The sequence below is a fragment of the Pollachius pollachius genome, assembly GCF_949987615.1.
Source record: "Pollachius pollachius genome assembly, chromosome: 17".
NCBI classification, from domain to species: Eukaryota; Metazoa; Chordata; class Actinopteri; order Gadiformes; family Gadidae; genus Pollachius; species Pollachius pollachius.
In genome coordinates, this window is record NC_136950.1 from 10,326,658 (window position 1) to 10,353,580 (window position 26,923).

Sequence of the window (26,923 nt, forward strand, 5' to 3'; positions counted from 1 at the left end):
GGGAGAGGGTTGGAGCAGCGTGGATCCTGGCCCTACCTAGACACCCGACCACAGTATGTGAGGGTATGGGACTGGGAGTCTGACGCTGTTGTCTGCAGCAGGGAACTGTCCAGGGGTTCCTTGCTCCTCACCCTCTGCGCTGCAGAATTCATACACAGCTCGGCTAACAGATGGGGACCGAGGGATTACTGAGAGGACTGACCAAGGGCTTTGTGGTTTGGTGCCAACAGAACTGCAGCTCAATGCAGGGGAAACCAAAGAGCTTGTGGTGGACACTGAGATGGTGAAATGTGTCTAGCACATGGGTGTTCACCTGAATAATAAAGTGAGGTGGCGTGACAATACTAACGCGATTCATATTAAGAGCTTTCTGGGGAGATCTCGTCCCCAACCCAAGTGAGGTGGTGGCAGAGGGGAGAATGATGGTGTAGCTGTCAGCCCTGATGGAGAACAGGTCCCAGCCGATGCATGACACTGTGACAGCACTGGGGCCGCTCCTTTAGTGACAGGCACCTGCCTCTGCGGTGTTTGAAGAGGAGATGCACCCAGCCCCTCCTACCTGCTGTCAGACTTTGCAACCACTGCTCCCTATAGACCACACAAACTGAAAGTGACTCATTCAGGTGCAATATCAATATATACTCAACTGTGCAATATTAATATTCCATATGTGTAATAATGTTAACTCAACCGTTGCGTTGTTGATTCATCTGTCTTCTAATACTTTTTTATATATCTTAATTTTTTCTAATGCTTTTTGCGTTGTGTGCTTGCCTCTTTTAGACATTGCTGTTGGATTAAGAAAATGTAATTTGATTTTATCTTATTTAGAATTGAAACACCCCTGTAGTTTCTGATCCGCCCTCAGGGCAGCAGATAACATCAAATTAGTTAGAATCTGATGTGAAAAGCGTGCAATATTATCCCAGCATTATGCCAGTTGGACTCCCAGACTGTCTGGGAGATTATACACATTACCAAATGCATGAATTTGTAATAGATATTAAGGGTTGTAATGGGTTCATGTGGTTCAGTGGAATGGGTTTTTTTTGCTGAGAGACGTTTTTCATACAAATCACGCAGATGATAACATGTCACGCTTTGTGAACATTTTGTGAATGCGTATCTGTTGGATTCGGTGGATGCATGGAAACATTACTGTAATGCATAATCTACATAGGGGGGCTCACATCTTGGCTCTGAGGGTAAGGCCCCCCGCTGGGCCTACCCTGCTACTCTGAAAGCATTGTACTGCAGGAGTATTTTACTATAGGAGCATTGTACTCGTAGTATTGAATTCTAGTCGTATTGTACTCTAGTAGTATTGTTCTCTAGTATTGTTGTACTCTACGAGTATCGTTCTCTAGGAGTTGTATGGTTGACTGTGCCGTCAGTGGGTGACTGTGTGTATTTACGTTGTGTAAATGTCTGCTGACTTCCATGTTTTGTGCCTGAGGACCCGCTTGAAAACAATATGCCGCATCTCAAGTGGTTTATCCTTTGATTCGATTTAGAAATACCATTAAACATTATACGACAGGAGTATTGTCAGACAGTAGGACTGTGCTATAGGAGCTCTGCAACCAACACCTCAGGAAACGGTGGGAATAACCACAGGCTTCGCGCATTTAAATGAGTCTGCCATCTTTTTTGGGAGGAGGAAATGGGATAGTCTTTGTCCCCCCTATCCCCTCCACCCCTCCCTCCCAGTCACAGACCAGCACACAACTGGGTCAGTCCGCCCCGCCGTCAACGTGACTGGAAACCCGGAGTGAGGAATGCGTCCGACGGACCCAGTGTCCCCTTCCTCGGTGCATTCTCCTCGTCCCTCGCCCACCCTGGGCGCCCACCGCCCCGTCCACCTTCTCCTGCATGTGACCGCGTCGTGTAGGAGAAGGCAGCGTTTGCCCGAGTGTAAATGGACACCTCTTGTGCTTCGTCCCACGTGCAGCAGTGACCTCGTTGACCTTTCCCCCCCCCCTCCTTGGGTAACCATACAGAGGGGATGGGGACGATTTGCAACCAGGAATCTATGTTTACACCCCCTGTTCCCAGTGGGCCGTCGAATAATGTTTCCCATTTTTGTCAATTTTTGTGATGTTCTGACTTCATAAATCCAGGACAGATTAAGGTCACGACCTCTGCACGTGTTCCATAAGGACTAGACGTTCCAAGTCCAGACCGGTCCGTGAGGATTAGGCCGGTCGATGCATTTGAGTATTTTTCGTTTTTGTTTAAGTACAGAACATTCTTGCTGCTTTGCAACACTGCCAAACACAGCAAAACTCAAGAATTGTGTAGTATGTGATTTCAAAGTTTCCGAAGCGGGATATGCGCATATGAGAAGATCTGACTAGAACCCAGGGGCTTCTCCGGACCGTAGTCACCCCTTTTGCGGGTCGGGGACCTTGGGTGTCAGTTCCACCTTGTGTACAGGTTGACGTGAGGTTGCGGTACAAGTGCAGGCAGAGGTCCAAGCGGTTGGACCTTAGTTTGATGATGGTCTATGTTTGAGATTGGCTGCAGGCATGGCTGGCTTTCGTTTTGTCATCATCCCGTAAAACATTAACCTTTAGTAATGAATGCATTCCAAAAAGAGAAAACAATGAATGGATGTTGTTGACCCAGTTGGGCCTGGACTGACAGGTGCTGGTGTTCTGAACACGGAACCAACACGGCTTCCAGAGACATGAGGAGAATCTTCAGATTAAAAACAGGTTCCTCTTCCCCTCTCTCTGGGGTTGTTATGGATGGTGGAGAGAGAGAGAGATGAGGCTCTTCACTGATGCTGTGTGCCCAAATAAAGTGAATGAATGTCAGCCCCTTCCCCACAGAATGAACAACCAAGGCTGTAGTACAGCTCTCACACTCCCACTTAGTATGTTGACCTGAGTTCACCACTGCCTACACCTACAGCTCAAAACTCTCTTAACAACTCAGCACTGCGTGTGCAGTTATTAAGGTAGGGTCGTATGCATGCTGTGACTGTGACATTGGTTCAGACGGTGTTGATTTAGTTCCTGATCAGTGTGCCGGCCTTTAGGCAGGACCAGCTGTGTCTTGTGGTTTGATACATAATCCTGACGATATGATTTGTTCTATTTTTTAGGGTGCATTATCGTTGAGGTATTGTTACCACTCCATTTCAATACATAGTCGACAAATAATCCACTTGCCTGTCTGGTTGTAATGAACCTGTATGGATGGCTTAGCGGAGCGGTGGTTAGCCCTCTTGCCTCACAGCCACAAGTCCCTGGGTCCTCCCACACCACCAAACACACAAGTTATCTCTTGTCTTCCCATAACAAAGGCAAGGTCAGTTAATCTGGAGTTTGTTCCTGGCTGTAAGGCAAGCAGCCCACTGCTACTAGCTCCTAGCCCCTAGCTCCTAGCTCCTAGCTCCTAGCCCCTAGCCCCTAGCTCCTAGCCCCTTGCCCCTAGTGCCTATCCTCTAGCTCCTAGCATTATCACGCAGAGCTACTTTTTGCTCTTTGCGAAATATTGTGAACATTTTCTAATAACCAAGTATATATATTATCCTTGTAATAATGTGTGTGATTTTCCTAATCACTCCCTAGAGCTGGAAATTTGTGTGCGTTGAATCTGGCTGATATCACGGTGTACCTTAGCGGTATGGACCCACTGCTGCAGAATATAATATGGTAACACAAGAACCAATTACTCCTCCACACACACACTCTAAAACAAGTGAGGGTTTGACGGAGAGATAGAAGACACCTACCAAACGGTACTTGCACCTCATCCTGCAATGCTGTGGTTAGAACCTAGACACACCCCCCCGGCGTCACGCTAGCCACCCGGCTGCTGCCGCGCTCGTCTGGGCTCACGTCCCCTGAAGACACGTCAGCGGCGGCAGCCTCTGTTCCAGACAGCAGCAGGGTGTGACCGTGCGTGGCAGAGCGGTGCTGCGTAGCTCGCTCACGTGTAGCGACGGCAGGTTCAATTCCCACCTGCAGTCCTGTGCACATTGCACTCCCTCTCTCCTTCAACCCACCATCCTGTCTCTCTGCGCTGCCCTGTCCAGATCGGCAGTGGCTGGGTCTGCATAGTACCCCTAAACTGAAAACACTCAACCCACGCTTCACCCCCCCACCACACATCTATCTGCGGTGACTGTCAGCATGCACAAACGCCACCCCCAGGCATTACTTCCACTCCTGTATTCCCGGGTCTCTGGCCTGGGTAGCTTTAGGGAGAGATGGAACATGCCGAGAATTAAAGCGCCTCCTCTCGCCTGGTGCTCTGCTCTCCTGTGGGCAACCGCCCTCTTCCCCATACATACACACACACACAGGTACACACAGGTGTACACACACACACACACACACAAATAATAAATAGGCAGCTTTTACGCTTGAATTCCTCTTCTTACCCCACACATACATGAACAGATTTATTCAGGCAACTAAACACACACATACACACACGCATGCTCCCACACACGCATTTTTGGCCACTTAGTATTGATTGTACCATCAAATGTGATCTGGTAGCGTAGCTCACCTAGGCTGGAGCTGGTAGCATCATGATTCAACATGTTGCTAGCAGCCTCCAGCCTCGTTAGACCATCCTGATCTGTGGGTTTACATTCTGTTTCTCTCTGCTGGTCATTATAGCCTCGAGCTCCTTCAAAGCCTCTTCCAAGTATTAAAATGCCTCGACCGATCGGGGGTAAAGGGAGGGGGCTTCAGTGCATGATTGATTGAAGCACCGCAGTCTGTCGAATAAAAAGAACATTGCGGAAAAGTGTAGCAATTGATGGTGCAATCCAACCGTTTTAATCGAAATAGAAGTTCAATCATTAAATATAACAATGTTAGAGGACTGTACGAAATCTCCTGGGAAGGTTTTTCTCAGGGAACAATGTGTTTTTTGCTTTACTTCCAAACGGTTTCGGCAAAAGCAAAGAGAACAAGAGGGTCACTTGGCTATTAAATATGATTGGCTGGGGTTTCTGGACAACGTCAGGCTGCGCCCATATCTGGAAATCAATGGCTGCCCAGCCAAGGCTAGACTGATATTCAGGCGAAACGCAAACTTCATTATCTGGATGGTCTCACGAGGCTATCCAACCTCACTCACAAACTAACACCGATTATAACTATCTCTCTCTCTTTCTCTCTCTGTCTCTTTATCTCTATCCCTTCTCTCCCTCTCTCTCCCCTCCATCTCTCACTTTCTCTGCCTTTCTCTCTCTATTTCTCTCTCTATTTCACTCTCTAGTTCACTCTCTAGTTCACTCTGTTTCTCATACACAGACCCACTGTGTCTGAATCTGTTTTTTTATTCTATAATAATTGCACCCTTGTGGCACAATTACACACACACACACACACACACACGCACACACACACACTCACACAGCCAACATCTCTCTAGTAATCCTTTGCCATCGCTTGTTGAGATGGATAACACAGTGTTTATGATGAGGAACCTCAGAGGCAGGTGTTGGGAGTAAAGGCTGGGTGGCATCTTGTTGCTATCCATGTTGACCACCATGTTGTGAAGGTGGTTGTTCTTCCTGCTGTTCATCTGTTTAACACACACATACACGGGCAGCACACACACACACCCACACTCACACGCACATGCATACACACACAAACACCAACACTGGAAAGATATCTGGGTCAGCTTTATACTCCACACCTACTACCTGATTGCCTGGCATTGCACACATGCACACGCAAGCATACACACACACACACACACACACACACACACACACACACACACACACACACACACACACACACACATATATATAAACATACACACACACACACACACATCTTATTACATATATATTATTTATATATATATATATATAAATAATCACACACAAACATATGTTTATAAATATATATATATATATATATATATATATATATATATATATATATATATATATATATATATATATATATATATATATATATATATATATATATATATATACACACACACACACATGGCATGGTAATCGGGCTGGCATGGCTCAGCGCGTCCTACACTGCCCCCATGAGGCCGTTATCTGCCGCTGCGGTTGGCGCCGGTCGCCTTGGTAATGAGGTGGGTGTCAGTGCGTGCGGTGCCCTTGTGTGCTGCTCGATACACGAGCACAGAGAGCCACAACAAATAAAGAGGGACGCGCCCAGCTGAACCAGCAGGGCGCTGTGCCGAGGCTAAAGTCCTGGCGACGGGCTCCAGTGTCTCTGGTGAGGAGGAGAAGGCTCGCTCCTCAGCCCCTGTGCTAGTTAGTTAGCCTGTATAGATGAGGAGGCACCAACACACTGCAGCTCATCAACCTTTGAAAACGCACACAAACAGTGAGAGAACCAACTACTTGTGTGTGTGTGTGTGTGTGTGTGTGTGTGTGTGTGTGTGTGTGTGTGTGTGTGTGTGTGTGTTTATGTGTTATGAGTGTTGTTTATCTGTTCAGAGTGCCCACCAACATGCTAGTTGAGTGAAGGCACGGCCAGGGTCTGTTGGAGTGTGAGAGGCCATTTAGATGAGCACAGCGCGACAGTACTCAAACTGTTGCTAGGTGACCAGAATCAATACGATTATTTATTTATTTTGCGCAGATGTGAAACATGTGAGTCATTTTCACAAAACCAGATCATATTTTTTACAACTTGCAAAAAATAACAATACAAATAATTATATTGTGCAACGATAAGAAAAAGTCTATAAATGCAGATCCCGCACAAGGGATTTCTAATGATACAATGAACCTTTGTTGGCAGGTTTCTGGTACACAAAAACAAATGTACTTTCAGCCTTTGAATAGTGGGGGAATGCGTTATTATCACCATCCAAGAAGACACAGACAGCAGATGTGATCACCATGCCCGTCAACAAAGACAAGACATCATGTGAACAGAACTCAGAGCCTGTGGAGCGTTCAGAGTAGTACGCATTGAATAAACGTTGTGACTGCGCGCGCGTGTCTGTGTCTGTGTCTGTGTGTGTGTCTGTGTCTGTGTCTGTGTGTGTGTGTGTGTGTTTGTCGTTCTGGATGACTTCATAGAACACAATGACACACACACACATGTTGTGCTCATGTCCCCGCCTCTTAAAGCTGATTCGAGTACCACAAGGCTGTGATGGCAGGCGATGACGCATTTTGCGAGTAAGGGGCAAGGCTCATATTTATTTAGGTCTTTTGTATGCAAATGTTATTTGCAGGCCTATTATTCAAGTCATAGAGTGTCAACACACAGGGATAGTTTTTTGTTGTTGTTACCAGGGAGAATCACTGGGTTTGCTCATGGGTTTGATGAAGTGGGGTTGTGTGGTTGGCTCTCCTGCAGGTTCTCTCTGGTGCTCTCTCACTATTTATCCACCCTACGACGTATGTAACACCCGACCCTCATCTGAGGCTGTTATTCTGCCTCAGTGTCTTCAGATGGGACTCAGTTTGTTCATGTTGATTGCGACTCATTTTGCATTGTGCGATACATTGTTAGTTAATCTACTTTCTCTCTTCCCTTCTTCTTCCCCTCCATCCCTTCCTCCCCTCCTCCCCTCCCAGCGGTGGTGGTCCCGGACGGGGGTCCCGAGAAGGGGAGTCTGGGGGAGGATCTGGGCAGCGAGGAGGACCTGCTGTACGAGGACTTCCGCGGCTCGGCCCACCGCTTCGGACACCCCGGGGGGGGCGGCGGGGAGCAGCTGGCCATCAACGAGGTGAGACCCCCCCGACACATGCTACCCTTCCCCCCCCCCCCCGCTACAGCGCCCGTCGAGGCTCACGTCAGCGGCGGCAGCCTCTGTTCCAGACGGCAGCAGGGTGTGACCGTGCGTGGCAGAGCGGTGCTGCGTAGCTCGCTCACGGTGTAGCGACGGCAGGTTCAATTCCCACCTGCAGTCCTGTGCACACTTCGCTCCCTCTCTCCTTCAACCCACCTTCCTGTCTCTCTGCACTGGCCTGTACAGAACGGCACATTAACTATTTATATGGGCATCTATATATATATAAAACGAAATAGAAGAATGTTAGCATTCTCACATCCTTTCCTCAAGCCTGGCTGTGTTTCCCGGGTTACGGTGCACCTCTGCCTGCGATGGCCAGGTGCTTATATGGGGGTAGAAAATATCGCTATTGTCTGTGATTCCTTGATAGTCTGCAGTGCCTTGCCTGTGTTCCATAGATTATTACATCTGACTGCATTCGGAGCTGGCTGTAAGACACTTTCAGTAGAATTCCAGCCATTTCCCATGATACTGAATGCAGACCTCTGTATCAGGATTCAGTATCCGATGCAGAGATCTCTGTATATAGTATGTCCCCATCTTCAACCTTGCCAGTCCTCTACCGTTCACCTTTCCTCCTGCCCACCATGCTCATGAGGTGAGGTTGGGTTCCCGAGTGTCGGGGGGCGATGGGTAAACACACGTTGCACTCTCCCTCTCTGCCTTATTCATCGGCGGTGCTGTCACCCTGGCTGCCCTCTGTCTGAAGCCCCTCCCTTGGAGGAGGAGGAGGAAGTGGATTAACGACGGGGGATTACAGTGAAACCCACCTGGGGATGGAGACAATCAGGCGCGGCTTAGGCCCAGTTTCACCCCCCGCAGTCTGCAGGCTTAGTTTGACACAATAGGCGGGTGTCCCATCCCACCCCTCGACCACTGGGTCGGGGGGGAGGGGGGTTCACAGGGTTTGCGGTAACACGAGAGAATCCGTGGTTGGAATTCCTCCACACCTAAGAAACGCCGCTGGGAGAATCCATGTGGGACGGGAGCTCCCTGCGGCGGGCTGTACACTGCCTTTAACAACACACGCTACGGCCCTGTGACCAACAGTCAGCTCGATCTGGCAGAGGCTGTACCTAGCGGAGGCTGTACCTAGCGGAGGCTGTACCTAGCGATGGCTGTACCTAGCGATGGCTGTACCTAGCGGAGGCTGTACCTAGCGATGGCTGTACCTAGCGGAGGCTGTATCTAGCAGAGGCTGTACCTAGCGGAGGCTGTACCTAGCAGAGGCTGTAGTGCAATAGAATACATCAGCTTACCTCTGGTTCCCACATTTCTGTTCTAATCCTTGGTTAGGACTTCCAGACAAACTTTTGACTTGTCTGTGTCACACTTTACAATAAGGGTTCATTCATTTACCATTAATTAACATTTGTTAATTCAGTAATAAGTATTATTATAAAGCTTTAGCATAGGGGTTACACCATTATAACCATGAACACCATTAGTAAATGATGACTATAACTTTAGTTATTCAACATTTATGCATTAACTAATGTTAATAAATGGTAAATTAATCTGCACTTATTCTATGGTGATACCATGTCGCTTGACAGTAAAAGCAGAATCCAACATTGACACTGTATTAAATTATACACATGATGAAATGCCGGTCCCATGAGATCTAAGAAGTGTGTTATTGTAAACTAGGGTATGGCCCTACATAATATCTTCCGTTCATAGCCACTCACACGTCAAACATGTTGCGTATCAAATGACAGTGACCTACTCCCTTGTGTGTAACCTGTCTCTAAAAGAGACAAATGGATTATACGTCAACAACAATCATAATATTGTTGTCCAAAGTTCCTAAGAATCTGTTTGCGATGACTAACGGATCGGTGGGGTCGACAACATTCTAAACAGTGGACATGAGAACTCTGTAGCAATGCATCCTGGGACGATGCCGTAAAACGAGTCGCCTTGACCAGCTTGAAACTATATGGAATAAGGAATACAGATGGTAAAGATGTAGCACAGCATCAGACACGGCTGGGTGAACACAGCCTCGCTGCAGAGCGAGAGAAATGGACGCTGGTAGCTGTAAACACACACAGCAGAGGATGCTTAATAATGTGGTCGCCATGGATACCGTCTCCGGGGCTCCTGGTGATGGGTGTCGTGGACGTGGGCAAATATGTTTATTTTATTATTTCTCCATTTGGAAATACCGGCAAATCCACAGCAGAGCCGTTGCCCATGCAGGAGAACGAAGTGGATCAGAGTCAGACTTAGAGGTGGGCATCTGAGTGGGTACAAATAATATAGTAAATAATAAAATATATATGATTAGAAAGAAAAGGAGAGAGCATTCCCTGAAGATGATACATGTCAACGTAGGACATGTTAAGCATGTAGCTTGATAGAGGCTTGATTATTTGGTGGCTTTTATGTGTGTGTGTGTGTGTGTGTGTGTGTGTGTGTGCATGTGCATATGTGTGCTCTCATGCATGTGAGTGTGAGTGTGTGTGCTTTCTGTTACTTCAGCTGCATGTGCCCCATGTGGTGTGTTTCATGGGGCAGCTGGGTCGTGTCCCCCCCCCCCCCCCCCCCCCCTATCCAGGCCAGGGATGGGGGCATTAAACACTCCCTTAGATGTTTATGCTGGATCACTGAACTGCTATTTCATAGTTCGCAGCTAAAGAGGGCTAGCTGCAGGCGAGACAAAAGACGTGCGAACAGTGTAATGAGCGCTGCCAGGAGGGTTGCTGCTCCGCGGTGAAGCGTGGTCCAGCGTGAAGAATCAGCACAAAACATCAACACTCGATGTCACCAGCCTGGGCCACTCCCATTTAACAAACGGAGCTCTGCAGGCGAGCACACGCGCACGCACACACAGTCACACGTTTCATTTGGGAATACTTATAATAATTATTCTGCATGGCCTACACCTTCCCAACCCCCAACCCTCATCTCTCTCTCTCTCTCTCTCTCTCTGTCTCTCTCTCTCTGTCTCTCTCTGTCTCTCTCTCTGTCTCTCTCTGTATCTCTCTCTCTCTTTCTGTCTCTCTTTCATTCTTGCGCTCTCTGTTTCTCTATCTCTGTATCCCTCTCTCTCTTTCTTACTCTCCTTCTCCCTTTCTCCATATTTATTACCCTCTCTCTCTCTCTCTTTCTCTCTTTCTCTGTATCCTCTCATATCAATCTCTCTCTCTCCCTCTCGCTCTGTCTCTCCAAGTATCACCCCCCCCCCCCCCCCCCATCCCACCACCACCACCCCCCGTACTCTCTTGGGGGTTGCTAGGGCTGCGTCTCAACCACTCCGGTATCCAGGATACGCTCGACACGCTACGCAGCCTGATTGGCTGGCCGAGAACTAGGGGGAGGGCAAGATCAGGAGAGGAAGAAAAAATAAAAGAAGCAGACAGAGGGAGGGAAGAAGGAAGGTGGATGAGAAAAAAGGGGGCCATCCTGTGAGATGGACGGCTGTGTTAGTGAGTCTCCTGGCGCCGGTGGCAGCGCAACGTTTTAGCCGCCGTGGGCTAACGAGACGGCGGGGAAGTGAGACGCGAGAGGCAGTCGTATGAGGGAGGGAGGAAAAGAAGGACAAGAAGAAGAAGGAGGAAGGACAAACACCGGAAAAAAACAAAGGGGAGGGGAGGACAAAACAAAAACAAGACTCCGGATGACTTACAACGGCACGGTGCACGCAGCTGTAGCGCATGTAGGCTAACGCAGCTAGCTAGCTAGCGAGCTAGCCGGGACGAGGCGGCAGCGGGGGGAGGTGGAGGAGGAGGAGAGCGGAGGTGGGCAGAGGAGCAGCAGGAGGAGCAGGAGGACCGGGAGTTCCGGAGAACGCACACTCAAGAGGGAGAGACACCGCCGGCCGTTGACGACGGGGAGGAGAGCAATGCAGCCCGAGGAACACAGCGTCGTGCATTCCACCGCTCTGTCCTGATGCCCTGACGGAGAGGAGAGGAGAGAGAGAGAGAGAGAGAGGGAGAGGGAGAGGGAGGGAGAGAGAGAGAGAGAGGGAGAGAGAGAGAGGGAGAGAGAGAGGCAGAGGGGGGGAGAGAGAGAGAGAGGGAGAGAGAGAGAGAGGGCGAGAGAGGGAGGGAGAGGGAGAGAGAGAGAGAGAGAGGGAGAGGGAGGGAGAGACGGAGAGAGAGAGAGAGAGAGAGAGAGAGAGAGGGAGAAGAGAGACCAGACCCAGCAGAGGAAGGAGCGTACAGACAGCAAGCGGAGGAGAAGGGAGACGCCGGAGGCACCGCTTGACGCGTGGCGGAGCTGCGAGCAGACACGCACACGTGCGCGCAGACACACCGCACGCACGGAGGCGGTCACGGCCGCGCGGTCACCCTCTGTCCTGGACGCGCGGCCCGCGGCAGGGAGAGCGGGGGGCCTGGAGGCGACGCTGGGGGTCGGCACGGTGGCAGCGGAAAGCGAGGAGACGCGCGAGCGGCGCCGGCGGGGAGCACTCGAGAACGGCGAGAGCCGCGGAGGAGCGGACGGCGCGGCGGGAGGTGGGCTGGGAGGAGGAGGAGGAGGAGGAGGAGGTGCTGGTGAAGGAGGAGGCGGAGGAGCAGTGGTGTTGTGCGGCGGCGGCGGCGGCGGCTCGGCGCCGGCGCTGCGAGAACGACAGCGGCGGCCGGAGAGGCGCGGTGAGGAGGAGGAGGAGGAGGTGGAGGAGGAGGGGAGAGGAGGACGACGAGGAGGAGGAGGAGGAGGCGCAGCAGCAGGAGGCGGGGGGCGGTGGCGGGAGCGCCATGGCGCGGGGCAGCGGCTCGGGCCGCTGGGGCCGGCAGCGCATGGGGGTCCTGAACACGCTGCTGCGCTGCAACCTGCACCCCGAGACCCAGAAGGTGGTGGTCTTCCTCATCATGATGCTGCTCGTCATCATCAACGTGGTCCTCATGTTCCTTCTGGCCTTCCAATAGAGCCCAGCACACACTCTGGCCTTCCGCTTAGTAGACCCGTAACACACACACTCTGGCCTTCCAGTGGAGCCGCGACAAACACACACTCTGGCCTTCCTTCCGGTAGAGCAGCAACACACGGACCCACACACACGCACACTCTGCTAATGACGAAAACCAGACGCTTTTTTCTTTATTTGATTCTTTCTGATGTGACGCCGTCATCGCCAGACCGACGCACCAGGGGTGAGGAGGAGAGAGGAGGGGGGGGAGACGGGGGGATAGACGGACCACCAAAACAAACAAAAGACGGAACACCGCGTGAGACAGCCAGAGCGACCAGACAGAGAGAGACACGGGCTCAGGGAGGCTGCAGTCGATGCCCCTGGAGGTTCTGCCCAGAGAGAGCCAGGTAACCCCCTGGACGTGATCCCAGGACATTCGGTCGTCAGACGGGACGGGTGTGTGTGTCGAGCTGTCTGCTTGGTTTTCTGCCTGCTTTATCTGTGCGCGCAATAGGTTTGCAATCCCGCTCCGTCGATAGACACTCATCGCTGCTCGCATGAAGGTGGGGATACCAAGTCATGTGCAGCAGTGTATGTTACAGCTATATACACAGTGCATTATAAAGGCAACGCGACAAAGCGTTTTTGTTGCTTCCAGGGAGTGTGTTCCTGGACCTTGTTCATGTATGTGATGATAGGTTATTGATCACCTCAAACCATTGTGTATCAGTGTGAGCCCTGTGTTTATGTGTGTATCATTATGACATGAAAATGGATTGGTTTAGTTGTTTGAATGGCTGATATCAATAGTCTTCATGCTGTTCAGCTATTTAACAATGTATACCAAAAACAAGTCTGTTTATTATCCATTTTCCATTCAAATCTTACCAAGCTATGAGGCTTAATGTTTCAACCTTAATATCGGCATGTGTGCCTTCCACCGCATGTACATAAACCTTCTAATGGGGCTAACCCAAATGGCTAGCGTGTTCTGTTCAATCAAATCCCATTACTGCTACGTTTTGCTCTGCGCAACTCTCTGAATGCCATTTGACATTGTCTTTAAGAGTGAGATTGGAAATGATAAATGATGCCTTATAAGGCCCATGCGTTATTTACAGTTTTATCATGACAAGATCTATTAATTGTAAAGATTTATGGCTAAGGTTAGTAGATGTATTCAAACATAGTTCGTAAAATGCCTTTATTAATGACATATTTTACACCTTCTAATCAAGAAATCATATTGGTGCATACAAATATTTGTATATGTTTTATTTGTTTTTCTTTTGTACATCTATCAAATGTATAAGGTGACTTTAATCAGGGTAGCTTTTGCATTTGGACTAGGTACAACTGGAAAAACATATTTTGTGTCCGTCTGCAATGAAGGTGAGGTAACATTTAAACCCTGTGTAAACCATCACAACCCATGAGTATTTGAACCACAGTGGATGCCAGTAAATGTTGTCTACTGGGCTCCTATCAAGCTATTGCAATGGCGGCTTTAATCAGATTATAGACAAGTGGTCATCAATCAATGTGACCGCTCTGCTGGGATGTGAGTCACTTCCATGATGTTGTAATAAAGAGCTGTGGGGCTCTTGGACCAGCAGAGCACGCCTGCTTTGGATTTGCGTTGTATGTAGTGTCTCGTTTTTATATATTTTAATTTTATTTGGACTTTTTGTGAATATATATTTTGTGTGTGTGTGTGTTTGTGTGTGTGTGTGTGTGTCTGTGTGTGCATGTGTTTGTCTTTGTGCATCTTTATTTTTTCTCATTTTCAAGCATACATTGTAAGTGCAATGGATATACACTTGCATTGAATCTGTTCAAAGATGCACTGATATGATCAAAGGTCTTCGTAAGTCTTGGTGTATGGGCCGTGTGTCCTTGTTAGGCCTTCCAGTCCATAGTTCGGCTCAACCCCGTATAAACCTCTGTTTAGTTCATCCTGCTATTGCCATAGTGACGGCTCTGTTTCCAGCAAGATTCTATCCAGGTGCCATCCCATCCCGTTACCCCTTTAAGACAGGCGGTACTTCTTATGACGGTGTCTGTAGAGGAGAGGGAAGAGAGAAGTGATGGTGTGGAGACGTTGCCTAGCAACAGCCACTTCGCCTGGCAGTTGACTGGGCGACTGCAACAATTCTCAGTTCCACTGGAGATTTAAAACATAAATACATAAAAACACACCCCGGCCTTCTTATGCCCAAGCTGTTGGCTGTGTGCAGGACACAGATATCACATGGAACAACAACCACCGTGGGTTTTCTTGTGGCTACATCCTGCTAGCATCGTGATACCGTTCATATTCACGTTTGCGGTCATTTGGAAAGAAAACTGTTTTGATTGCTACAATTTCCTTTGTCATGATTTTTTATCCGACAGACCTCTGCGCTCTTGGTTGGTCCTGAACTGAACCTCACTGATTCATCCCATAATTAAAAGATTTTGGTAAAAGGCTTTCAATGGGATCGAGGCCAGACTGACCTGCAGAGAGAAACAGAATACATACCTGGAAATCAGGATCGGCAAGCGTCCTGACCCCAGCTATGTGTCAAAGACTGGCGACTGTTGGGGGGCTTGTTGCTGGGCATCGTAGACATTTCCCCAGCACTTGCCAATCACTAGCCCAGCGCTAGCATGCTAGACGCCTGTACCCTAGCATGATATACGACCACTGCAGCCTTGGCTTCTGCCAAAAAAACACAGGTTCTTTCCGGCCGTCCTCCGCCCAACCTCACCCCCTCCGTTTCCTCCACCTCTCTCTGGAAGACACCTTCCTCTTTGACCTGCATGGGCTACCTCCGACTTAAATTGCAATACAGCACTTAGCAGAGGCTATTATCTGAAACGATTTACAATAACTTAATTTGTCTGTGGTGGTTAAACCCACTCTGCACATCTCAGGATTCCCCTGTAAAGCCTTCAAAGTAAGAGACATCTCACATTAATACAGTTTGATTTTATTTATTCTTTTCTGAGAGAGGATTGCGGGCCAGGCCTTTCCTTTCACAGGCTCTCTCTCTCTCGTTCTTCCATTGTGTCCATCGCTCTCTCTCCTTCCCTGCCTTATCATGATATTGATTTCTGCCAGGCACCCCCTCCGTCTAGCCTTGCAATCAGTTGATCAATGCCTTTTTACCCGTGCACGGCTGAGCCTCGAGAAGCAGCTGAGCCACAGCTCGAGGCTGCGTCATCACGACGCCAGCAGCATGCAGTGAAGCCCAGCTAGCATAGCACTCTGTAGGCAGCCACAAAGATGGACTCCGTGCACCCAATGACATCAGGATGAATTGTACCAACACACCCCCTCGTTCAGCCCGAATGGGTTTCATTAACGCGCGTCCATGCAACTGTTTTTTATCGGTTAGCGGTTCTTATATCAGGTTTCTCTTCTGTCGATTGAGTGAAGTGATTTATATCGTCTCCAATGAAATCTATAATGTCTCATTTATTTCCGAATTACTGTTTGCCAATGTCAAGAAAAAGTCACAATGTTGTAAGACAATGACATGTTATATGTTTACAGTACATTCATGTACTCGCATTCCAAAATCTATGATTACTCAACACATTGTAGTAATGACATTAGCCAACAATGTGGGCAAATCTAGCAAAACAAACATTGGGGAAACTAAACTCAATATCTGTATACCATAACCTTTGTGGATTCTCAAAACCACAGTAATAATAAAGTTATTAAGGGGGTAATCAAGAAGTTATGAGCCCTCAAAATGATCAAAACATGAACTAGGACATTGGACAACCACTTAACTTGTCCACATCCACATGACCCATCCGTGAGACCAGTTTAGAATGCTATTTTAATTTCACTAGCAAATCATGATATTTAACAACATCACGTCAAAATCCCCATGACCACCGTGACGATCACGACCTGGCTCATGACCCGCCCCCCCGCTGTTCTATCGCCCGCAGCTGATCAGCGATGGCAGCGTGGTGTTCGCCGAGGCCCTGTGGGACCACGTCACCATGGACGACCAGGAGCTGGGCTTCAAGGCGGGCGACGTCATCGAGGTGGTGGACGCCACCAACAAGGAGTGGTGGTGGGGCCGCATCCTGGACAGCGAGGGCTGGTTCCCCGCCAGCTTCGTACGGGTGAGCCGCTGCTGCTGAGCTCACGTTCACGCCGCCACTCTGTCTCTCTGTCTCGCTTTCTCTCGCTCTCTCTCGTGCTGTCACTCTCTCTCTCTCTCTGTCTCTCTCTCTCGTGCTGTCGATCTCGCTCTCTCTCTCTCGCTCTCTCTCTCTCTCTTTCTTTCTTTCTTTCTTTCTCTCTCTCTCTCTCTCTCTCTCTCTGTCTCTGTCTCTCTCTCTCGTGCTGTTGATCTCTCTGTCGTGCTGTCGCTCTCTCTGTCTCTCTCTCTCTCTCGTGCTGTCGCTCTCTCTCTGTCTCTCCCTCTCTCTATCTCCCTCTCTCTCTCTCTCTCTCTCTCCCTCTCTGTCTCTCTCTCTCTCTCTCTACCTCTCTCTCTCTCTCTCTCTCTCTCTCTCTCTCTCTCTCTCTCTCTCCCTCTCTCTCTGTCATTGTCTTTCATGTCTCCTTCTCCTTGGGAAGCGGCTCACGGTGGAACTGTTGAAGCCTCCGCCCAGTCTTGGGAGATGAGTCTCTAATGATGTTCCAGATGAAAGCTCCCGGGACCCGTCAGGCTGCTAGTGGGTCCCTGGGGGGCTGGTGAGGGGGTGCAGTTCAGCTATTTTAGTTCTGGGAGTGAAGAGGGGGGCGGCCTATTAGACAACGCAAAACACTAAATCTCTGTCTTTAGTTTTACACAAAGATTAACGTGGCACCCCTTCATGTGTTGATTAGCATTGTAAATAATGCTATTTAGTTAAGTTAAGGCATTAAAGACTACTGCCCCTAAGAAGGGACGGGGTGCACTTAACAAGTCCAGGGAGGCGGTTAACGTTGTGGCGGTCTTTCTCCCAGTTGCGTGTGAACCAGGACGAGCACATGGAGGAGTACCTGGCCCAGTTTGAGGAGGCGGGGGCCGGCCAGGAGGAACGGGCGGGGCTGGGGCTCAACCTGGGCCCCGGCCTGCCCTGCAAGGAGCAGATGAGGTCCAACGTCATCAACGAGATCATGAGCACCGAGCGCGACTACATCAAACACCTCAAGGACATCTGCGAGGTGGGTGTCCATCCCCCCCCCCCCTCCGTCAAACACCAGCTAGACGGCCCCCACACCACTGGGGGCCTAGGCAGGGCTGCTAGGGATTCTGGGGGACGGTCGCTCCTCAAAAAGCGCTCTGAGTTTCAGATCGGCGTTCGCCAACGCACCACATTAAAAGGCCACGGTGTGTGACCAGGTATTCATACCCGTTATGAACACAGTCTAGTCGTTTTTACTAGTTCAACTAATTACCCAACCCGGGTGGATCACTCTCGCCCCACGACTAGGGTGGACCCCGATGACAACCTGCAGTTTATTTTAGTGTCTCTTCTGCGTGTGTCTTCAGCAGATGGTCTCATCCTAACTTTTGTTTTGTATTGTCTTTGACCCCCCCCCCCCCCTTCAGGGTTACATCAAGCAGTGCCGCAAGAGGACGGACATGTTCACCGAGGATCAGCTGCGCACCATCTTTGGGAACATCGAGGACATCTACCGCTTCCATAGGAAGTTCCTCAAGGGCCTGGAGAAGAAGTTCAACAAAGACCAGCCGCACCTCAGCGAGATCGGCTGCTGCTTCCTGGAACACGTGAGCACACCTAGGTTCAGGAGCAGGATCTGCCGCTTCCTTTATCAACTGCACTTATCAAACAAGATCCCACATTTGATCAAACTCTTTGGAATTATAGAATTGGTCTATTCTGTGAACATGAAAAGAACATCGTCAAAAATGTAATTATTTTGACAGCATGCTATAGTGGATTACCACTTAGTGGCAACCAAACCACCCATTATATGTTGTGTTATTATTCCGATTTACTAGTTCATTTAGTTGAGGTGGTATTCAGATTGAATTCCTTGTATTACGGTGGAATTACTTTTTTAATAACCAGTGTTAAAACGATAAAAAAGACCCAAAGAATGTGGACCCCCTACAATCCTTCAAAGTGCCCCTAGTCCAGTGTGACTCAACATGGGGGGAGGGGGTAGAGCGTTACGCGATGTGTGCGCAGTGTAGTCCCCATCGCTCCCTGGATGCTCAACCCTCCACTCCGTCCCCCTGTGTCTCTGCCACCAGCAAACAGACTTCCAGATCTACTCCGAGTACTGCAACAACCACCCCAACGCCTGCCTGCAGCTCTCGCGCCTCATGAAGCTCAACAAGTACGTGTTCTTCTTCGAGGCCTGCCGACTGCTGCAGAGGATGATCGACATCTCGCTGGACGGCTTCCTGCTCACGCCCGTGCAGAAGATCTGCAAGTACCCACTGCAGCTGGCTGAGCTGCTCAAGTACACCAACCCCCAGCACAGGTGAGCCCCCCCCGGACGTCCCCACCTCACTCTTGGGGGAGGTTGTTCACAGGGGAGCCTCCGCCCAGCCCAGTGATGAACACAACCTGTATGCTGTGTTATTTTTTAAAGGCTGGTCAGGGGGTTCTGTTCTACGTTAAATCTTGATGTTTTAAAGGTGACATATTATACCACCAGGTGTGAGTGTGCTTAGCAGGTACAAGCCGTCTTCTGACATCATAGCTGTGGCTGCCTAGATGTATGATGGATAGATAAGATGCATGGAAATAATTGAGTGAAATTTAGAAACATAGCATAGGAATAAAAGTCCCCAGGAGGCGGAGTCAACCGCTCTAGCCAGAGGGACCTTCTCAAAGCCTTCTGCTAACCGCTCCCCAGGGACTACAAGGACGTGGAGGCGGCGCTGAACGCCATGAAGAACGTGGCCCGGCTCATCAACGAGAGGAAGCGGCGGCTGGAAAACATCGACAAGATCGCCCAGTGGCAGAGCTCCATCGAGGACTGGGAGGTACGTTGCGTGTGTGCTCCTTCCCAGTTGGCCCCCGGTGCCTCGGCACGCACACAGCCGTTGGTCGGGTGGGGGGGTTGACGGTTGATGCCTGACGTGCGCTGTTGTCATCCCTGCAGGGAGAGGACGTCCTGAGCAAGAGCTCAGACCTGATCTACTCCGGGGAGATGAGCAAGCTGTCCCAGCCGCAAGCCAAGAGCCAGCAGCGCATGTTCTTCCTCTTCGATCACCAGATGGTGTACTGCAAGAAGGTGGGTGCCCCCAAGGGAGTATGGAGGTTGGTTGGGGAGGGGAAAGAAAGGTAATGATGCCCAGTGGCCATCTTTAACTTTTTAAAGAATAACCAAGAGTGATCTAAGAGTTAGGGTGCACTCACACTAGGCCATCTGTACCGTGCCCAAGTCTGTTTCACACCTGTACCGTCATCACGTCGTTATTCGTCATAACCAAGCGTCCGCTGCTTTGTAGAACAACACATAGAACCCAATTGACACTTTACTGACTTTGTTGCTTATTTGCGGAGGGGGGGGGGGCTTGGGTAGAGGTGTTGCTGCACTGTCTCTACAGAGACAACGCAGCGATATGATCATAATCAGTTAGAACTGGAGAGAAAGTGATATACGTGAGCTGCTGATCATGTGAGAGAAGGTGATGCAGTCGTATTAAACAAAGACGTTGAAAGATGGCGCGATCTACGAGAGACGCAGAGGAACTTTCCTTACGAGGCTTTTGTCGGGACAAACAACAAGTGGTCAGCAAAATAAAGTATATGTTGGCGTTTTTGCACTTGTAAATTGTTAATCGCGTTTGTAGCCTACACTCAGACGTGAACTTATCCTTGCATGCGGGTGTCTTAATTCATAAAAAAATAAAAACATTCGGGAGTATGCAAATTATTCTAAAGAGAGACTCCGTGCGCAGCCCCGCCTTCTCAAGTGAACCAAGAAAGCCCGCGCCATGACAAATGGGGGATTTTTGATCAAAAACTCAACTTCACTATTGCACCAACGTGAACCCACCCTTGAACCGCTTGCCGTCATGTTTATTGTTCAATGGGGTAGAAGGGTCGCATGGACTATATGTCATCCAGCTCAGGTTGCGTAGCCGTGCCTGTGCGCGTGTTGGCTCATTAGCATCTGTACCGTGGCCTGAGCACACCTCTCCCAAGTGTGCTCAGGCCACGGAATTGAACTGTACTTGAGTACGGTTGGCGTGCTCACACTAGCCGAACAATCTAGACTTGAGCACGGTACTGGTGTGAAGCGGACTTGGGCACGGTACAGATGGCCTAGTGTGAGTGTGCCCATAAATCGCACCCAATGGGGCACATGGGAGCAGGGTCCCATGTATGAACATGATACAGCCCCTCTCGCAGCACACTGACTCTCGCATGAACCATTCTCGAGCCCTGCGTTAATTCAGACAGGCCACACAGTCAACTAAAATTCATCAGTTGTCTGCGTTTATTATTTACAGGTTGTCCATCCAACCAAACGCACACACCGCATCAATATTGCATTTTACCCAGCAATTACTAAAAGGAATGAAATGGCGGTATTGTACCAATCATTTGATATTAGGCTGGTGGCTGGCTGTTCCATTTCCGCCGACTCATGTACTTTCGGACACGGCCGCCCGGACTAGCAGGAATTTCTCCCAGACCAGAAACACACCGCCGTGTACTGCTCCGGTGTCCTGCTCCTGTCTCTAATACACTTATTCATTTGACAAAACAACAGAGCAGACCGACACCGCTTCTATGATTCATGGGTAGCGTTGGCCATTAGCGTCGGCGCGGGTAAGCCACCACCTCTGTAACCGGGCTCACCCCAACCGAACCGACCTGTGCTCGACCCCGTCAGGACCTCCTGCGGCGGGACATGCTGTACTACAAGGGCCGCGTGGACATGGACCAGATGGAGGTGACGGACGTGGAGGACGGCCGGGAGAAGGACTTCAACGTCAGCGTGAAGAACGCCCTGAAGCTGCGCTCGCTGGCCAGCGACAGCGTCCACCTGCTGTGCGCCAAGAAGCCCGAGCAGAAGCTCCGCTGGCTGCGGGCCTTCGCCGACGAGCGGCTCCAGGTCCAGCACGACCGCGAGACGGGTGAGCGCGCACAGACACGCACGCGCACAGACACGCACGCGCACAGACACGCACACATGGACACAGAGACGAGCACATGCACACACACACACACACACACGCACATACACACAAAGACACACACAAATGGACACACACACACACACACACACACCCCAACACACACATAGACACACACACAGACACGCACACACACACGCACGCACACACACACACACGCATGGACACAGAGACAACTACATGCACACACACACACAAATACACACACACACAGACACACACAAATGGACACACATCGACGTGCACACACAAGCACTCACAGACACGCACACACACACTGACACGCTAACCATATGTTGGTAAAACACCATATGAGCTCTGATCTCGGAGGTCTCTATTTTAATTGTATTAAACAACCCAAAGCCCTTGATTCAATTGTTTTTGAACTCACCAACAATTTTTTGTGTATGCTGGGATGAACATGTAATTAACTCAATCACTTTTTTCTTTCTTACTCGTTATACTTCATATGTACACATGTCCTAGGTCTCAATAGACCCGTGGTACATTGAGAAATACACCAGTGCTCCTTTTGTTTTAATATACTATCATACTACTCATACTGTATACTAGTAAAAGCAAAGAGGTAGTAGCCTGCTAAACTCCCTTTACAATAAATATAGAAGTTAGTATTCCATACTGCGGTGTGTACACCGAGACAAGCTATTGACTGTACACACAATGATAATGTCCTTCCTCCTATGAATAATTCAGGAGCACATATTAGTGTTGCTCCACATACTGGGGTGGGAGGATGGGCTTTGAAGCCAACCTCTATGTGGTACTGTAAAAAAACAACAGTACAACTGTTTGTATTCAACATCATAGATTTGGAGCAGAATAAGTAAAACCTCCTAGAACAAAATCAGGCCAAGAAAAGTGTGACCGGGCCGACTGAGGGTTATATGCTGCTCATTTAACTATGACTAGTAGGACACCAACATCTAGTTTCTAGCACACATGAGCAACCAATCAATGCTCTCTATTAGTACATTGTTATCTGTATAGTGTTATCTTTCAACAGTAGACCACAGCATTTTTATGTGCAACCATAGGCAAGTCAATCCGTCTAGAGGAGACATTAAAACAGGATGATGTTTCCTGTCTATCCACTTCAAGTATAACCATGAAAGTGTGGACTCTGGTGTTGTATTTAGTTCTAGAGTTACAGACTGCATTCTTTTAAGTGCAGCCAGCTATCGGGAGAATGTGTTTTCCAGAAGTGCTGTGGCTAGGTCCTATAGATTCCTATAGCTCCTGATTAAGAGCTATTTGTTACCACAGCCTTTTCAGGCTGTCAGGTCCTCTTTGCGTCAGAGGCAGCCATAGAACCTCACACTAACAGATTGTGTATAACTCCATCCCTGCCCCCATGGGTTGCCAACCAGACGTGAGCTGTACAGTGGAGTTTCCTGATTATTTTCCAGCATGCCATGAAAGCACAGCACTTCTTCTGAGTTATTGACATGCCTTTGAAGTGTGTCATGGATGACGTACAATATACACAAGGATGTGAATACAATGTACTGTGAATGGACAATTTGAATTCACCTTTGCGTTATTTTAAGATATTAGGGAGATGATGGATGGGCATTTACACAACAGTAGTGTAGTGTGTGCTATGCAGCATGTCGCAACCCCCCTGTAACGTTCCCTGGTGTCTGTTCCAGGCTTCTCTCTCACTGAGGTCCAGAAGAAGCAAGCCATGCTGAACGCCTGCAAAAACCACCCAGCTGGGAAGCCCAAAGGTAGGCACGATGGTGAGAGAGAGAGAGAGAGAGAGAGAGAGAGAGAGAGAGAGAGAGAGAGAGAGAGAGAGAGAGAGGAGAGAGAGAGGGAGAGAGAGAGAGAGAGAGAGGGGGGGAAAGGGGGAGAGGGAGAGCGATAGAGGGGGAGAGAGGGAGAGAGAGAGAGGGAGAGGGAAAGAGGGAGAGAGAGATCACAAATACCATGATAGGGTTCCCTGTCAGACTACCCACGGTAATCATCATCCCAGTGAGTGACTAGAAAATGTGATTATCAAACCCCCAGGGGAGATTGATAATTATGAGCTCTTCTCCGTGTCATCATTAAACCGTAATTCAAGCCTTCCTTCATACCTCCTCTCCACAATATGTATTTGCATGTCATTCTTTATTGGAAATAAACACCATACAAAGAGCATATGTAATATGTAAGTTATACAGATGCAAATAAGTAAAGTTCATAAGCTATTATTAAAATGATTTACAGGATTGAGGGGAACAATCTATACATGTGAGCATCTTGTTCTACCATGCCTGTATCATTTGGTTGACTGATATTGTTTAAATAGCAATGTATTATTACTGGAAGCGAAATAATACCAGTACCATCCTATAGAGGACACTATAGAGCAGGGGTTTCCAAAGTATGAGAGAGTGAGCCCCCCCTCAGAGAACAAATTTCAGCTGAGCCCCCCCCCCCAATTTTTTTTTCTAAATCCCTGTGTTTTGAAAGATGTTTTAATTATTTTACACATTTTAAACATCTCTCATCATATCTTAAACATCTCTGATCATATTTTACACATTTTAAATATCTCTGATCATATTTTTGAGACATTTTAAAGATATTTTTGAAACATTTTAAACATATTTTTGAAACATTCTAATCATCTTTGTGCGTTTTTAAACACATTTCTTAACACATTTCAACATCTTTATCTAAGCATGTTTTTGCTTAACTTTTTTTAAATACATTTGAACAGCTTAATCTGTAAACTGCCAGTTTAGCCTCCTTTTTAGCTCACCTCTACTTTAGTGGGAGCAATGAGTTTGCGTCTGTAGCTGTGTTCGAAATGGTTCCCTATCACGGATATAGTGCACTATATAGGGTGCTCGCCATTTTGTAGCGGTGTTCGAATTCTCACTGGTAAATTTTATTCACTATATAGTGGACTTAAAATACCCAAAATTTGAGTGTACATACGATGTTCCCTACATGTTACTCCCGTACACCATATATAATAATTGTGGTATACGAATAATCGCGAAAAAGTATACATTTAATGATGGAGTCTCCGGCTTTCGTTTAGAAATGTCAACAATTTATTTGGGATTTAAAATAGAAAATGTTACATTCAAAATTAATTTTAAAAAACTTGATCAAGGATATGTAACATTGTAGTGACTACATTATGGGTTCGTGTTCCCCTCTTACTGCGAGTGATCGAGTGGGAGGGAACTGGCTATGAGACACGGGGGTCTAGGGAGGGTTTTGGCTGTTGCACGAGTGTTTCTAGCCATGCACTGAGAGTGATTGTTCTGCTGTCGTTTTGGATTAAAACAGTTATTATTAAGTTGCCTACGTCCTCCTTTTCCTCCGGCACTACAACATCAATACAACCTCCAGCTTTCCTCTTGGGTGCCCGGTTTGTTTACATGATGTTGGCGCATCTGGCTGCGTCACACAAATACCCGGCGCATTAACTGACGCAAATGACGTTTAGAAACGTTCAGCGTAGTGTCCGAATTCTCGTTTGTTCGCTCCCTATACAGTGCACTATATCATAAACACTATATAGGGAATAGTGAGTGAGTGAATAGGGAATGATTTCGAACACAGCTTTTGACTTTGCATCTTCGCGTTTTTTTTTCCGGTTTATTTTTTCTCACGTCGCGCCCCCCCTGAAGAACTCTGGCGCCCCCCAGGGGAGGCGCACCTCACAGTTTGAAAACCACTGCTATAGAGTATTATCCTACAGTAAATTATTATCGACTATGTTCTGTTCTGTTAGGCCACATAAACAAAAAAACAATGGTAGAGAATGACAACCCATTAGAACCAAAAGCAGGGAACCTAACATTGTAGCATATTTTTGCAGAAGGACAATACAGATCCTATCGGCATTCAAAGAAATCACGACATCAAACAATAACAATATTACATAATAATAATAACAATATTTTTTTATTTCGTCTCACAATGAAAATGTGATTTCCTCTGTGTTTCCTTCCTGTTGCCGCGGCGGCAGCAGTGACCAGGCCCTACTACGACTTCCTGCTCCGTCAGAAGCACCCGTCCATGCCCAGCGCGCTGCCCCAGCAGCAGGTGTTCATGCTTGCCGAGCCCAAGCGCAAGACCTCCACCTTCTGGCACAACATCGGCAGACTGACGCCCTTCAAGAAGTAGAGCCGGCGGAGACAGAGCGTGGAACCAACTGGAAGGAAAAGAAAATGAAAAAGGAAACAAAAAAGCCTACTTGGGGTAGAGAGGAAGTGGGGGGGGGGGGGGGGGGGGGGGGGGGGGGGAGAGAGGAGAGCTCTCTGCTCATTGGACTGTACCCTTTCTCCGTCTCTTCATCGCTCTGCCTCTCTCTTTAGCTTGGTTTTTTGGTTCCTAAGTGTCAGTGTGGCTCTAATTGATAGAACTGATTTATTGTTCAGAGGAAGAGGTTTATTATAAAGGAGTTAAGGCAAAGGTGGTTGTTTGTTTGTTTGTTTGTGTGATTTGTTTGTTTGTTTTTTCCCATCGAGAAAGCACTTTATAGGTTGGTTAACAATCAGAACAGTCTCCCGGAGAAAGCAAAAGACTATTGTATACCTTGCTACTACTACTACTACCACTACTACTACTACTACTACTACTACTACTACTACTACTAGTGCTACTAGTATTTAACCTTCATTCTGGTACTAAATACTACTGCTGTATGGTTGTGTGTGACCAGGGGACTGACGACTGTCTCGGTTAAACAAGTTGCCTGTCAACAAAAAGTGTTTTTTTTAAACTTTTCCTCGCCCCACCCCATCTTTCATATGTTTCGACGAATGCCAATTGTTCACAGTGCCAGACCATTTTTTCTTTTTTTCTTTTGTATCATTATGTTTTTTGTTGCATCTGCTTCTGAAAATGAAAAAAAGGGAAAATGAAAGGTGGTGTGTGGGGTGGGGATACGTTTTCCATCTGCTTATCGCTGGACAGATGTATATCGTATGATTTCAGCACCCTTTCTCTTGTGTTTGCCTGTGTTTTATGTGTTTTGAGCTGGGATCCGGTTTTGTCCTTTCTTCCCGTTGTGTTCATTCTGTTGATACGCTAGCAGTGGTGTGAACACTTGTATACAGCACTCTGAGGCCTGGTGGCTTTTCCTCAAAGGAACCTGAAGAAGCTTCTTCAACCCCCCCCCCGCAAATAGATC

The 26,923-nt window shown here is 48.3% G+C and overlaps 1 protein-coding gene across 3 annotated transcripts in view; it reads left to right on the forward strand.

The window, feature by feature from the left end:
- arhgef4 (Rho guanine nucleotide exchange factor (GEF) 4) overlaps window positions 1-25,982 on the forward strand; it is an 87,897-nt gene extending 61,915 nt beyond the window's left edge. For 2 of the 3 annotated variants that reach the window (XM_079754809.1, XM_079754811.1), the window contains 10 exons: window positions 7,559-7,710; window positions 16,586-16,765; window positions 17,598-17,798; window positions 18,187-18,366; window positions 18,856-19,088; window positions 19,467-19,596; window positions 19,716-19,847; window positions 21,459-21,702; window positions 23,433-23,510; window positions 25,757-25,982. In XM_079754809.1, the coding sequence (XP_079610935.1) occupies window positions 7,559-7,710; window positions 16,586-16,765; window positions 17,598-17,798; window positions 18,187-18,366; window positions 18,856-19,088; window positions 19,467-19,596; window positions 19,716-19,847; window positions 21,459-21,702; window positions 23,433-23,510; window positions 25,757-25,914 (1,688 nt within the window). In that variant the 3' untranslated portion in view covers window positions 25,915-25,982. The remainder of the gene's footprint in view (window positions 1-7,558; window positions 7,711-16,585; window positions 16,766-17,597; window positions 17,799-18,186; window positions 18,367-18,855; window positions 19,089-19,466; window positions 19,597-19,715; window positions 19,848-21,458; window positions 21,703-23,432; window positions 23,511-25,756) is intronic. The other variant, XM_079754810.1, reaches the window with a different exon arrangement.
- The last annotated feature ends 941 nt before the right edge of the window (window positions 25,983-26,923 follow it).